This window comes from Aricia agestis, chromosome 2, assembly GCF_905147365.1.
Source record: "Aricia agestis chromosome 2, ilAriAges1.1, whole genome shotgun sequence".
Taxonomy (NCBI): Eukaryota; Metazoa; Arthropoda; class Insecta; order Lepidoptera; family Lycaenidae; genus Aricia; species Aricia agestis.
In genome coordinates, this window is record NC_056407.1 from 3,904,139 (window position 1) to 3,917,217 (window position 13,079).

The window sequence follows — 13,079 nt, forward strand, 5'->3', positions numbered from 1 at the left end:
AATTATGACATTTTGTTTGCGACTAATTCAGAGTATGAATTAGCATTTTGTGAAAAAGATGTTTTACATTAATATGCAAGAATAAGTTAAAGTTTTATTATCTTACCCACGATGTAATAAACTTAAATGTCAGCAATAAAAATTAAATTCAAAGTAAAACTTATTATAGTAGATCTTTGACTTTAGCTAATAGTGAATTTATATTTTTATCAGTAAAATGAGTTAAGCACCACAATAACACGAAAATTATGTTTAATATTAATTGTTTACATTTACAGGCATTGAGGTAGAAGAAAGAAATTATATTTAACACTACAGACTGACTTAATGTGTAATTAAAATATGTTGAGCAAAGCACAATGTAGAGCTAATGCAAAACTCCTTTATATTAGATTCATAATACTACATCATATTTTATTTAATAGTTGCAAGAAAATATGTAGTATTATGAATCTAATTCATAAACTGCATAAACAGGTAGTTATAGTTGTCATAATATTTTCGTATATAAATAAAAATGATGTAACAATGCTGTAATAAAATGGCAAGTATTTAAATTATAATATACCAGTTTGTAATAGTACAAATAATGACAATTGACAACCTGCTAAGTAATTACATTGTTCGATATTAAAAAAATGCACTTTAATGAAGTAAATTAATTAGTATTTACAGTAAGCTTTCGACTTAAAAGTTTATAGCCATAAGACCAGGAGCTGTTATGTTGTGATCGGCGGCCATCTTGGAAAAGCACTTTAGAAGGTGGCCGTAAAGAGCGCACCTGTCAAATGCCACTCATAAAAACAGACATAAAACAAGGTTTACAGTAATTTAATCGATATCTAGATTAGTCGCGTAATATCAAACATCACCTGTCGATAATTGTGCCGCCATTATTTTAACAAAATCTGAGGAAGTTAGATTTTATGTTAGATTAAAATAATAACTTCGCAGGACGTAAATGTTATAAATTATAATCTGTAGAATAATTTGAACTAAACTGTACATAAGTTTTAATTGAATATCGTAAAATGATAAAACATGTGTAGAGCCTATCAGGGATCAAAGAATTGTAATTATACATCACCACAATGAGCTGTAGTTACATTAAATAGTAAGAATGAAATAAAGTAACTTAAATAGACTCACAATCTCTGCATTTACAATCGGCTCAGAACATAAACCTCTGTCACAATACAACTTAAAATTATTTATCACAACAGAACGGATTGTGCCCACTTTGTTTAAAATAAAACTAAATAAATAAAAATATCGTGTTAAAGCTTAAATTTAAATACCTACAGATTTTATTTCAATCTAATTACCTGTCCTCACAATAAATACTTCTGCTTTCGGACAGCCGTTATGCAAATATGTGCAAATATAACAAAATCGTACAATTCCGAGACTTTTGACACTGTTGGCAGTTACATTGAATTACAGAATTCCATTTTCAAAAACAAAATTCTAATTAAAATAATACGAATTGTTCAATTCGAAAATAAAATTCCATTACATTTGAACTAAACATTACAAATGATTGCAATTTTTAATTTGAATAAATTACGATACACATCGAATACAACACAGTCGGTGACCAAACGACAAAAATACATTTTTAAAATAATACAATTATTGCACGTACCTAGTTTATTACAATTCGACGTATATATTATGTACACACTACCGATAGTATACAGACAATTATGTACAGTGTCAGTCGAAATGCAGACATAAGACTGTAATGGCAAACGAGGGTAGATATTATAATATAATAGAGTCGAGGCCACCGAGATGAACACGAATTGTAACGTTATATATGCATTTACAATACAATTACCCTACAATAAATTTACAATTACAGATTAATTTCCTTAGAAATATGTTGGTATGCATTCGCTGTTCCACCATTTAAGCAGAAGTGGCGATTATAATTTTTGTGATACCTCTCTTGTTACACGGCCGGCCAGACCCTGTTGACAAACAATTATTTTTTCATTAATAATTTGTAACAAATTCAATAAAAAGACGTAAAAATCTTTATTAGAACTTAATTTAATGTTTGAAAAAATCAGAGCGTGTGATAACACGTAAGAAAAAAGTAAAAATTAAGTGTTGCTGTTTTTTTATTTATTAATCGTATTTTATTTTGATTTTTATCATGTTGTAACTAACATACTTTCCCAATTTAAGTATACCCTCGCGTATGCCATTATAGTCTTTATTCGATTGGTAAATGACAAATATTACAAAAATAAATGTTGCATAATTATTTTTGTAACATTGTCTGTATTATTTTTATTTAATATTATTACTATGAAACTATTAAAATCTTCAGCTGTCATAGCTCTGTTCATTCGGCCCCAAGAACTGACTTCTTAAACCCATCCGATGGAAAAACGCTAAGCTGTTTTCACTGCAAAAGGAAAGTCTTTGTCAGATATTTTATATCTATGCTAAGAAACTCTTAATAGAGCTGGAATTTAGCTAGTTTTAATGTCTTTAAATATTTAAGGGGCAAAGACAGCCTAAATTATTTGTAGATAGTCTAAAATTAAATACTACAAAATATGTAAAAATATGATATAAATATGTATAGATACGTGATCTCCGTGCTGTGGTTCGGTTCGGTTGACCAAAGTAGAGAAAGAAATATTGTGGTTCCAAGTTCAACTATATGACATACTTACGTAAATACTCAAGTGCCTCACTGCCTTAGTATGTAAGATGGGTGCTGTAAAACGGGTCGGATGCTGAGCTGTGGCTGGATAGGTGCTTCAGCACAATAGACGCTTCCGTTATGCTGCCTTGCATACTCACGTTAGTAGAGCAAATACGACACAGCAACTTGCATGACGCTTCAGATGGGATGCTGCGCTGCAGCAAGAGTTTGAATACTGCTCTACATCAGGCTAGACCCTGCGCAACAGCATACTCTATGCAGCGGCAGCCTTACAATATGACCAGAATGGTATACTTACTTTAGTCTAGATGTTGAGCTAATTCAGGCTAGAATTTGCGCTACTGCGACTGTTTATTCTATGCAGCGGCAGCCTTACGATATAACCAGAATGTTATACTTACTTTAGCTGTCTAATTCAGGCTAGAGTTTGCGCTGCAGCGACTGTTGTACGTACTAAGATAATTCAGGCTATATGATATAATATGATATACTTACTTTAGCAGGCTAGATGCCGATCTAATTCATGCTAAAACTTGCGCTACAGCAGCCTAAATACCTAGGCTAATTCAGGCTATATGCTACTGGTTGATAAGAATACTCACGTCAGCAGCCCCGGGTTGGCGTCGGCCTGGTACCAGGAGTACTGCGGCACGTAGGGCGGGTGCTGCGGCGCTCCCTGGTGCAGAGGGTGCGCGTGCGCGCCCTTCATGTCCCAAGGGCCGGGCGGCGCGCCCTGCAACAATAGGGCGGGTTAGGGGAGGCGGAATATTATAGTGGTATACCTTGGGCTTAGTTGGAATTGAAGGTGATAAATATCATGTTATTTTCGTTATATTTTGTGTTTAGAAAGATAAGGAATAACATATCTTTACAAATGATTGAACAGATGGATGAGACTAACTAAAGTGCAAACTTTGCAAATTCTTAACAAAATACGCTACTTTAGGGAGAGTTAGCTTTGCGTATTATTAAATTATAATAATATATAATATAAAAATAATAATCAAGCGCTTCAGAATATACGCAAATGCGTATATTCTGAAGCGCTTGAGGCTTTAGAAAATAACTCCCTTCACGCATCAAAATATTATGCTTTAGTGGTCATTTCTATAGAATCAAAATAAAGCAATTCATAAAACAATATTTTTAGAAACCATTTTTTATTTCTTTGTCTACAACACATCCTTTTTCAGGTGCGTTGCCCAACTTAATTGAAGTAAAACAATGTAATAAATAAAATTGTCGCCGTTGCGTGACACGGTGTTATTTGGATCTCACGTTAGTATTATATAAGTGTAAAAGGCGCGGCGTCACACCCCACGAGATTAGGGAGGGCAGAAAATGTTTTACGAATGGTTTGAGGAAAGTAAAAAAAAAGTATGTTGATCTGTGGTAAGACATAGAGTTTTAGAAGTAAAGCAATCTCTTGGAATATGTACTTTATAATGTTGTGAACGTTAGCTAGAATTTAAATAAAATTTAAACCTAAGATGGTGATGGATTGCTGATGGTAGAGCGCAAAACTTTACATAGAATTTTGTGGTTATCAAAGACATCAACGAAATTTTTGTCTCAGGAAGACAATATGGACGAAATGATCCTAAGTATCTCAAACTATTCTTGGGATTTCAACCCCTGCAATCTGCAATTCTTTCGGCCTCTTTAGGTCAACATTTACTAAATAAGCGAGTGTTGTACTCAGTATCGCATTTTCACATTTACTTCAAAAATTGAACAAGTAGGTACAGACGAGTTAGACTCTATACATATTCTGTCAGCGAATGTAGTGACAAATAATACGTAGGCCGTTTTTATAAAGGCGACTCCAGAAACTAAGGGAAATTTCTAGTCTAAGCAGTCATATGTCGTGCAAGACCTAATAATAATTTGGTGACTTACATATCCGACCCTCGGGTCCCAGGACTGCTGGTGCGGGGGCTTCACGTCGCACGACGTGCCGTCCGGAGACCGACCCGCTGTTGGCTGGAGACAAACATACAGGTTAGATATGTACTTGTAAAAGAGTAAAACTCTACGTATTTGTGCCATCGAGGAAATTGATTCTTAGGCAGTTGACAGACCCACGTCATTTTTCTTTAATTAAATAAGGGGGCTAACGAGCAAACAGGTCATCTGATGGGAAGCAACTACCATTGCCCATGGACACTCGCAACATCAGAAGAGCTGCAGGTGCGTTGCCGGCCTTTTAAGAGGGAATATGCTCTCTTCTTGAAGATTTCCCTCATTCAGGTCATTTCCCTCATCTGCCTAAGAATCAACTTCTCTGATGGTACAATAAATTGATTAAGTAGGTACCTACCCTCGAGATAATAATAATTAATCATCTCAAGGTTTATAAGAAGAACTTAAATCTAAAGATGCAGACTATACTAATCACGTCCACTTTTAGTATAGCTGCTTGTACTGTTAACTACTCTGTGGTATAGCCAATGAATAGGGTAGTTTCGTAGATTGATGAAAAAAAGTCTGTCTTTATTTCGTCAAAACAAGAGTCCTACCACTTGCGTAGTTAAGCGGTTAAATATTGCGACGACGCAACCGTTTGAACACCTTGGTTATTTATATGTAAAACAACGCAATGGCAGCGCTGCGTCGACGCAACGTTGACGCAACGCGCCGTGTGGACTGGCTCTAAGGTCTATCGTGCAACCCGCTCTCATATGTCGCGATATAGCTGTCATGTGTCACAAATCACAATATAGGTGTCATAATATGTCTATTTGATACAATAAACCCTACGGCTACATAGCTCCATCTAGTAGCATCAGCATCCTTTAAAACATCTAACAATTTAGGAGGTCAATCCCATAAAAGTTCTCTTACATATCCAACCTTTACATCCCAGTTGGGTTGCGGGGGCTGCTTGACGTCCCAGGCGCCCGTCGGTGACAGTCCTGGTGACAGCTCGGAGACGGGGGTAGAACTGGGCGTGGGGGAGTGCTGGGGACCCGCGAACCCGGATGGCGAGTGCTGGGAACCGGAGGAGCTGCCGCCTCCACCTGGGTAACAGAAGATGCATATTTAACACAAGAACTTTAAAAAATAAAAATAAACTAGATGGCGCCTGCAACTCCGTTGCGCCAAAATTCGTTTTTCGCGCGGGAACTATAATTTTTTCCCGGGACTCGGGACCCGGGACCGGGAAAAGTATCTCCATGCCAAACAGCAAAATCGGTACAGTGGTTTGGGCGTGAAGAGGAACAGACAGACAGATACACTTTCGTATTTATAATATTAGTAAGGATTTAAAAAGATACATTTTCCGGCAGTTAGCGAGTTGATTATGATGAATTGTGGAACAAAAAAAAATTAAAACCGTTCCATCCGTTTGGATGGTACGATCCCATGGGCACATACAAACATGTAAACAGACACAACTTGTAACGTCCCACTTTTCCGACGGGATTGAAGAAAATATATTATATCTTCAAACGTCTTTTATAAATATTTTAGCTTTTAAAATATATCTAAGCGTCCATTATGTAGATGAATCAATAATAAATTTTCCGTCCATCAAGCGGATTAATTCAGATATAACGAAAAAAAATGAAAAATTATGATTTGATTCTGATCAAATCATCATTTTTCATTTTTTTTTCGTTAAAATTAACTCAACAGCTAAATTGTGTTCTGACACAATTTAGCTGTTGAGTTAATTTTAACTGACCTCCAAAGAAGCTTCTATGTTCGGCTGTATATATTTTTATTCTTTTCTCTTTTAAAAATTTAATCAAGGGCCTATTTTTCAATCGTCAGATAAGGATCAATACAGACTGAAACACGACACGTAGATGTGTTTCTAAATTTGTATTGAATTGACAGACTTCAATTGCGTGAGACGTCATGCAAATCTGTCAATTAAATAAAAATTTAGAAATGCATCTGCGTTTGTCGCATTGCGGTCTGAATTGACCCTAATTTTGTATTTAAAAGACACTTTGATATTGAGCTCCAGAATTATTGCTCAGGCAAAATTTATCTGAATATACTAAAGTTTAGTATAGAACTAAAATTCTAGTAATAGTCTTTAAATCAAATCAAGTCTTCACTCACCATGCAGCATCTGGTTGTTGTTGGGCGGGCTGCCGGGCGGCATGCCGAGGCTGGGCGGGGGCGCCCCAACCTGCGCCGCCTTCATCATCTTCTTGTATTTACTCCGCCGGTTTTGAAACCAGATTTTCACCTGTCGACAAAAAAAGAAACGTAAGTTTTCGAAAAAAAGAATTGTCGAGTTATGGATAACGCTTCTAAGACGCGCTTGTATTGGCTTTTACCGACGGTTCCTCTCACATTACATTACCAAAGGAACGGTTCACTTTTTCGGTATTAAAGGAGATAATACGGAGGCTAAGAGCTACCAATAAATAATTAAATAACTATATCCAATGTCCATGCATCAATAGATAAACGAGGATGCTCCTACAATGTGCATGTACATAATTTACAGCTAAATAAGAAGGAAATTTATCGGTGATATAATATACACAAAGGGATGAATTTTTTTTTACACTTTACAGTATTACAATAAGTAGCGTTTTAATTGGTTTTGAAGGCCATAAAAAGCGAAAGTGAAACATAAATAATAATGTGTTAAGTTTGTATATTATGATGTTACTATGGCGTAGGCTTTCACATTATCTGTTGTAGTATGTATACTATCTACGTATATAATACAGGGTGGCGCGGGGGCGGCGCCCGAGGGCTGCCGTTACTGCACCGTTATCTATAGGGATGTCCCAGTATCGACAATTCTTATATCGATAAAACTCGATTGACAGTTATTGGATTCCACGTCAAAGAATGGTAATTACTCTGAATTGTTCATAAATTTATTCCATTTTTGAATGTATGTATGACAAATAAATATTTATGAATTTTATTTTACGAGCGTTCGAGTTCATCAGGGGTTGTAAATTGATCGGGATAAGTTTCTTACGAAGCTCAGAAAAATTATTCTATATAAATTATACTAGTAGCCGTACGTAAACTTGATAGCTTAATGTAAAAAAAATTACGACAAAAAAATAAAAAGATAAAAACCGCCGGCGTAACAAACTTGCAAAAAACTTACATATCATACAAACCTAAAACTATAAAATATAGTAATTTAAGATAATAGAGAATAATAAGCGTATTATAAATCAATTTTCACATTCCGTGTTGATTGATTAAAACGATCAATGATCGCATTAACGAGTTTAACAGATAACCTCCATTTCGTTTAACAACCTTTCGCGATAATTCGGTCACTGTCAAGATGGCCATAAATTATCGTTTATGTTGCCTAATAAAGAAAATTGCCAATAATATAATCATTACCGGTCAATTGATACGTTTATAGAGACATAAAAATCATATTTAACCTGTCGCGTGTGTTGAGACCGAGATATATGACATAATCGCTGTTTGTTGACTTCTGTGTTGGGATTGTTTTTTTTTCCTTTTAATCTTGATTTTTGTTTATTTAAGTAGATATTATGTTTCTTCTTTAAATAATATACAGAGTGCAATTAAAATCAAATGCAGAAAACAGAATGTATGTTTTAGGTTAAAATAAAAATAAATAATGTGAAAAATATTTTATATCAATGAGGAAATAAAAATGTGTTTTACATATTTCGATTCAATTTTCGCAACTTACAACACCATTTTCCTGACTTCGTAAGACTTTAATATTTATAGTTTACAATTATTTTATTAAAACAAGAGCTCGAACTAATTTATGTGACAGGAATTTCCTTTAACAAGTACATTACAAATATAATTTATTGCTTTATTCTTTTATATATGCATGGTGAATTTAAGCAATACGTATTAAAAAAAGTGAACTATTTTTGTAACAACTTTATCATCGCGTTGATTACAGAGACACTTCAAACTGTAGAGTAAAACTGTACTTTGCCACTGACGCTATTTACAATTTTACGAGAAAGTATTTTATTAGTCAATTAAATCATATAGTATATCATATAATTTATTTTGTTATTTGTTTAAAAAAACATGATATTTTAACAAACAAGTAACATAAAAGACGTTGTTTAAAAATGTATTTCAAATGTCGATATTTTTTATCGACAATCCGACATCCCCAAGACCCACCTATCCCACCCTACCTCTATTAGCCGGGTTAGAACTGGCTTAACCTCTCTACCTAACTTATTCTATTGGTATTCGGATCAATTGACTCCTTTTAACGGTTAAATCTATTATGACATTTTAACCTTTAATAACTTTAATGTATTTTTATGGTGTAAAGCCTGAGCCACTATTTTATTTTTACGTTCATAAAAAATCATTACCTCAAAATGAAATGTTCTAAATTCAAAAAGCAAGATGGCTGCCGCAGCATATGGCTATTGGCCAACCGCACAATTATTGTCATTGTTATGTATGAATTGTGGTTTGTGTCACACATGGGACAGTAAAAATTGAGAGGCGAACAAAATTGCCTTTTCACACGCCGCAGTATCCGGTGGCGGATGTTTGGTCAGGCAAGAAATCGGACTGAATTTTATTTACAAAAAAAAATCTAGAATATTTCTAGAACCCGTATCGTGAATCAATTTTCAGCAAACAACAATAAAGAAGTAATAAATATTGTAAAAAACATACATTGATAAAAACAATTTTCACTTTAGCAATATGTTTCGGATTTCCCACCGTTTCGTCAGTGGACGGCGGTATGCAAGCATACCTATACGGACGGCATTCATACGGGCGGCGAGTACAAAGAAATATCGGGCATAGACCGCATAGCACCGAGAACTTGGTGCCTCGCGAATACAACTATTCCCCCACTCGCTGGACCGCGTTATGCGAGAGGTGACGTGTGAATAACTATTTATGGCCTTTTATTAAATTAATGTGCTCTTTTTGTTTGTCTCATTAATTGTACGTTTACCTCCTCACTAAAAGAAGTTTACGCAGCGATTTTTAAACTATTAGTGTCTAAACACACTAGGCCGAAAATACGCGGCCGAAGTTCGGCATGATTACGTCTGCAATATATTTTAAATTACCCATGACACACTATGCCAAAATGACGTCGCGTTATATTGTGCCGAACTTCGGCCGCGTATTTTCGGCCTAGGGTGTTTAGACACTTAAAGGTCTTTGTCTCTCGTGTGACATAGCCAATATGACAAAGGCAAGCAGATTTTGTATAGTTATTTGCTGTGTTAATATTTTTATTAGTAAAGATGGAGTATCTTATTATTCATCTGCTTTTGAGGTTTAAAGTAATGCACAGTGTTAATTTTCAAGTTATAATAATTTCATTGCTATTATTTAAAGAAAAAATAACTTTACGCCTATATAATCTAAGTTACCAGAATATTAGCAGCTTTATAATTAAACCTAATCGTATTTTATTATGATGAAAATTAACTTAGTGCTGTAAAATTTTAATTGCTTGTTAGGTAACGAGTCACAGACCACATAAATGATCGTTGGATTAGTTGGATGTGATAAGTTGTATGAAAATGAAAATGTATTGTTTGTGAACTTGAAATGAGATGCAAAAATAAAAAATGAATAAAAATTATATACGGAAATGAAGATTTTTTGTAGCGTTTGTGTATTATCTTAAAGATAAAAAAAAAATGAAAACAGATACAAGTCGAGCATAGAATAATTAGATGCGACACTGCGGTCTACGACATAGTTAAAGTGGTGAATAAGAAAATAAAGAACATTTCAAATGTGAATAACAAGCATATTTTATTAACTAACAAAGGCTAACAATAATATGTAATAAATAACGTCAGGTGGCATTAGATGTTATCATTATCACATTAACTTGATTCTTTCAGTTCACGCAATCCATCCATCTACTTTGTCACACAATTAGTGTATTCGATAACAGAAGATTTGAAGATTTCTGTCGGCCGAGTGACGCGACGCATCAATCACAGTTTTAACGACTTAATTTGTGAATGGCTCACACAGCATATAAATAATTAAAGAGTTATTAATATTAATGCATTGCCCGATCGCGCATGACGCGGTTCCTTGCTTTTTTCACAAAAAAACAGTAGCTACAAAACTGCATACCGACGCCGGACATCGAGCGACGTGGAGACGTTGTGCGTTTATTAAATCTTTTTATGTACTTTTATCATCTTTTTAATTACCCTGATAATGAATATTACGATTTTATAGCCTTTCATTTCCTAACTGCGAAGCAGAAAGGAAATGTGTAGGAAATGCAATATGATATAAAAAGTTTTCTATAGAAAGAATAACAAAAGTGCAGAACAATTAATTAATATATTTATGGGGATCCCAAATAAAAAGCTGAAAAGTTCAACACTTAATGTTTCAATTCATTATAGCAATCAAAAATATGCCTTTAATTATACCTTTGTCTTAATGCTATACATATTTAGTGATGTAAAAATTACAGATATCGATGAAATTGTAATCGCATCTCCACGGATTTCGCTATCTGTTTGGCACAAATACGTCAAGTGGTCATCGCGTCGCGGTCACTACGTTCGCCGCTACCACATGAATTTGTCTTTCGATTACAAAAATAAAAACTAGAGATAAATGATGCTGTTCGAGCTTATATATTTTTACTTCCAAACGCTTTTAAGTTGAGGCGATAATGTCGAGAAGTATGGGCTTAAATTAAATTCTTGAAATATATACTCCTCATATAGCAACTTACCTACCAATATAAATATTGATGTCAAAGACTTTAAGATAATGCGTGCACTATACGATCTTAAAGAGAATTGCAATACCGTTTATAAATTTATGTATTATGTGCTCAATAGGCAATTCATCTTCCACTCACTCGTACGATCAAAAAACATGGTGCTCAGCATTTGCCATTATCATTAAAAACATTTATTCTCCGGGCACCATAAAAACCTATTCCTTAACAATAAAAACCTTGAACACTCTGTCGAGGCCGGCCTTATTTTGAGACAATAAGCGCTGCTTATTCATTGACAAAATTTTCGACACCATTAATATAAATAATGTATCAGCCATTGTAATTGGCGTAAAATAAATTTGTTATAAATTAGTGTCGTCCCGCGTACGGATGCGTGGATGAGACCGCCATTGATTGCTAATCACGTTTATGGAGTATCGATGTCGACAAACGTTTTTTATCGAATTACGACCGTCACTAATGGCTTACGCAATGAGAATTTATAGCTGCACTCGGTAAGTACCTTCGCACAATATTAATAAAAAGTTAAAAACTCTCATTAAGTACGTAAAAATTCGCACAAAATTGAGGGCGGGAAAGGGTCGCTTTGATTCTTCATTACAAATTACTCGAGATATACCTGTTTGATATAAATGTCAACCTTTCACTCGCTTGCTTTAATTTATTGAGCCTTTGACATTTTTTTTTTAAATTACTTCTTGGCGGTAATATAAGTAGATAAACGAGACAGACAGTATCGATATTCAGTGCTACAACTGCACATTGAATACATTCAAAAATAGTTTGTTATTGAAATGGAAGATTAAGTTGAAATGGAAAAGAAAGGCCGTTTAAATTGCATGTTACTCCTTTTGTCACACCGTTCAGTGCAAACTTTTTGCTGTACCTACCAAAGCGGACACCGCATTTCAATCAAAACTCGCAATTTCAAAAGTGAACCGGCGGAATTCGGGTTTTTTAGAATGTACAGTAGCGATAAAAAGCGTGTGTTTTTGTATGTAGGTGAAAGCCCGCTCAGCTCTCGCGAAATGTCTTTATCTTTGCCGACAGTACACGCGGGCACGTCGTTTTAATCGCAAACAGGATTTATCGATATACATGTTGCACATCACTAATTTTTATAATGAGAATAAAAATTTGACAGAACATGGCATGGTACAGACAAAAAGATGTGTTTAATAAAATAAACCTTTAGCATTTTGATCGTCTTTATATTATGTTGGATCTGTTTGCCTTGAAATTGATGTCATTCTTATCATATTTTACTAGGTTTCTAACTGAAAATAATTTCATACTTAAAAATTGACAATATCTTGGGTATAACCAAATATTTTTTTTTCAACAACAGATATTGTGTCGTTTAGTTTCAGTTATGAATTTGGCACGCACCGGTAGAAGAACGTTTAATGTAACTGTTAGGTACAACCAAAGTTAAAACAAACAAACACCGCCTACGTCTAAATATGTAGTAGCCATTTTGACAACAATTATGAGTTATTTTTGTTCGGATATGGCGTAATTGCTTCTAAAAATAGCCGTCGTAAAGTGCAAGGTAAGACAATTTGGCCACTGATTTTTGTTACCACACTTTGGAACTCCGAAGACTTGCTTTCGCCTTTTGGATTTAGGCAGGGTATATCAAATTGGTAAAAGGCATAACTTAATAGTATTTCTATTTACTGTTCTTTTTTG

At 34.5% G+C, this 13,079-nt stretch overlaps 1 protein-coding gene across 3 annotated transcripts in view; it reads right to left on the reverse strand.

Annotated features, from left to right (window-relative positions):
• Nucleotides 1-472: 472 nt before the first annotated feature.
• Nucleotides 473-13,079, reverse strand: part of LOC121739763 (homeotic protein distal-less) — an 83,622-nt gene continuing 71,015 nt past the window's right edge. The window contains exons 4-8 of one of the 3 annotated variants that reach the window (XM_042132319.1): nucleotides 6,758-6,887; nucleotides 5,528-5,703; nucleotides 4,583-4,666; nucleotides 3,286-3,416; nucleotides 473-1,973 (exon numbers count right to left, since the gene is read on the reverse strand). In XM_042132319.1, the coding sequence (XP_041988253.1) occupies nucleotides 1,955-1,973; nucleotides 3,286-3,416; nucleotides 4,583-4,666; nucleotides 5,528-5,703; nucleotides 6,758-6,887 (540 nt within the window). In that variant the 3' untranslated portion in view covers nucleotides 473-1,954. Of the gene's footprint in view, nucleotides 1,974-2,274; nucleotides 2,417-3,285; nucleotides 3,417-4,582; nucleotides 4,667-5,527; nucleotides 5,704-6,757; nucleotides 6,888-13,079 lie in introns of those variants that run through there. The other 2 variants (XM_042132318.1, XM_042132317.1) reach the window with 2 other exon arrangements.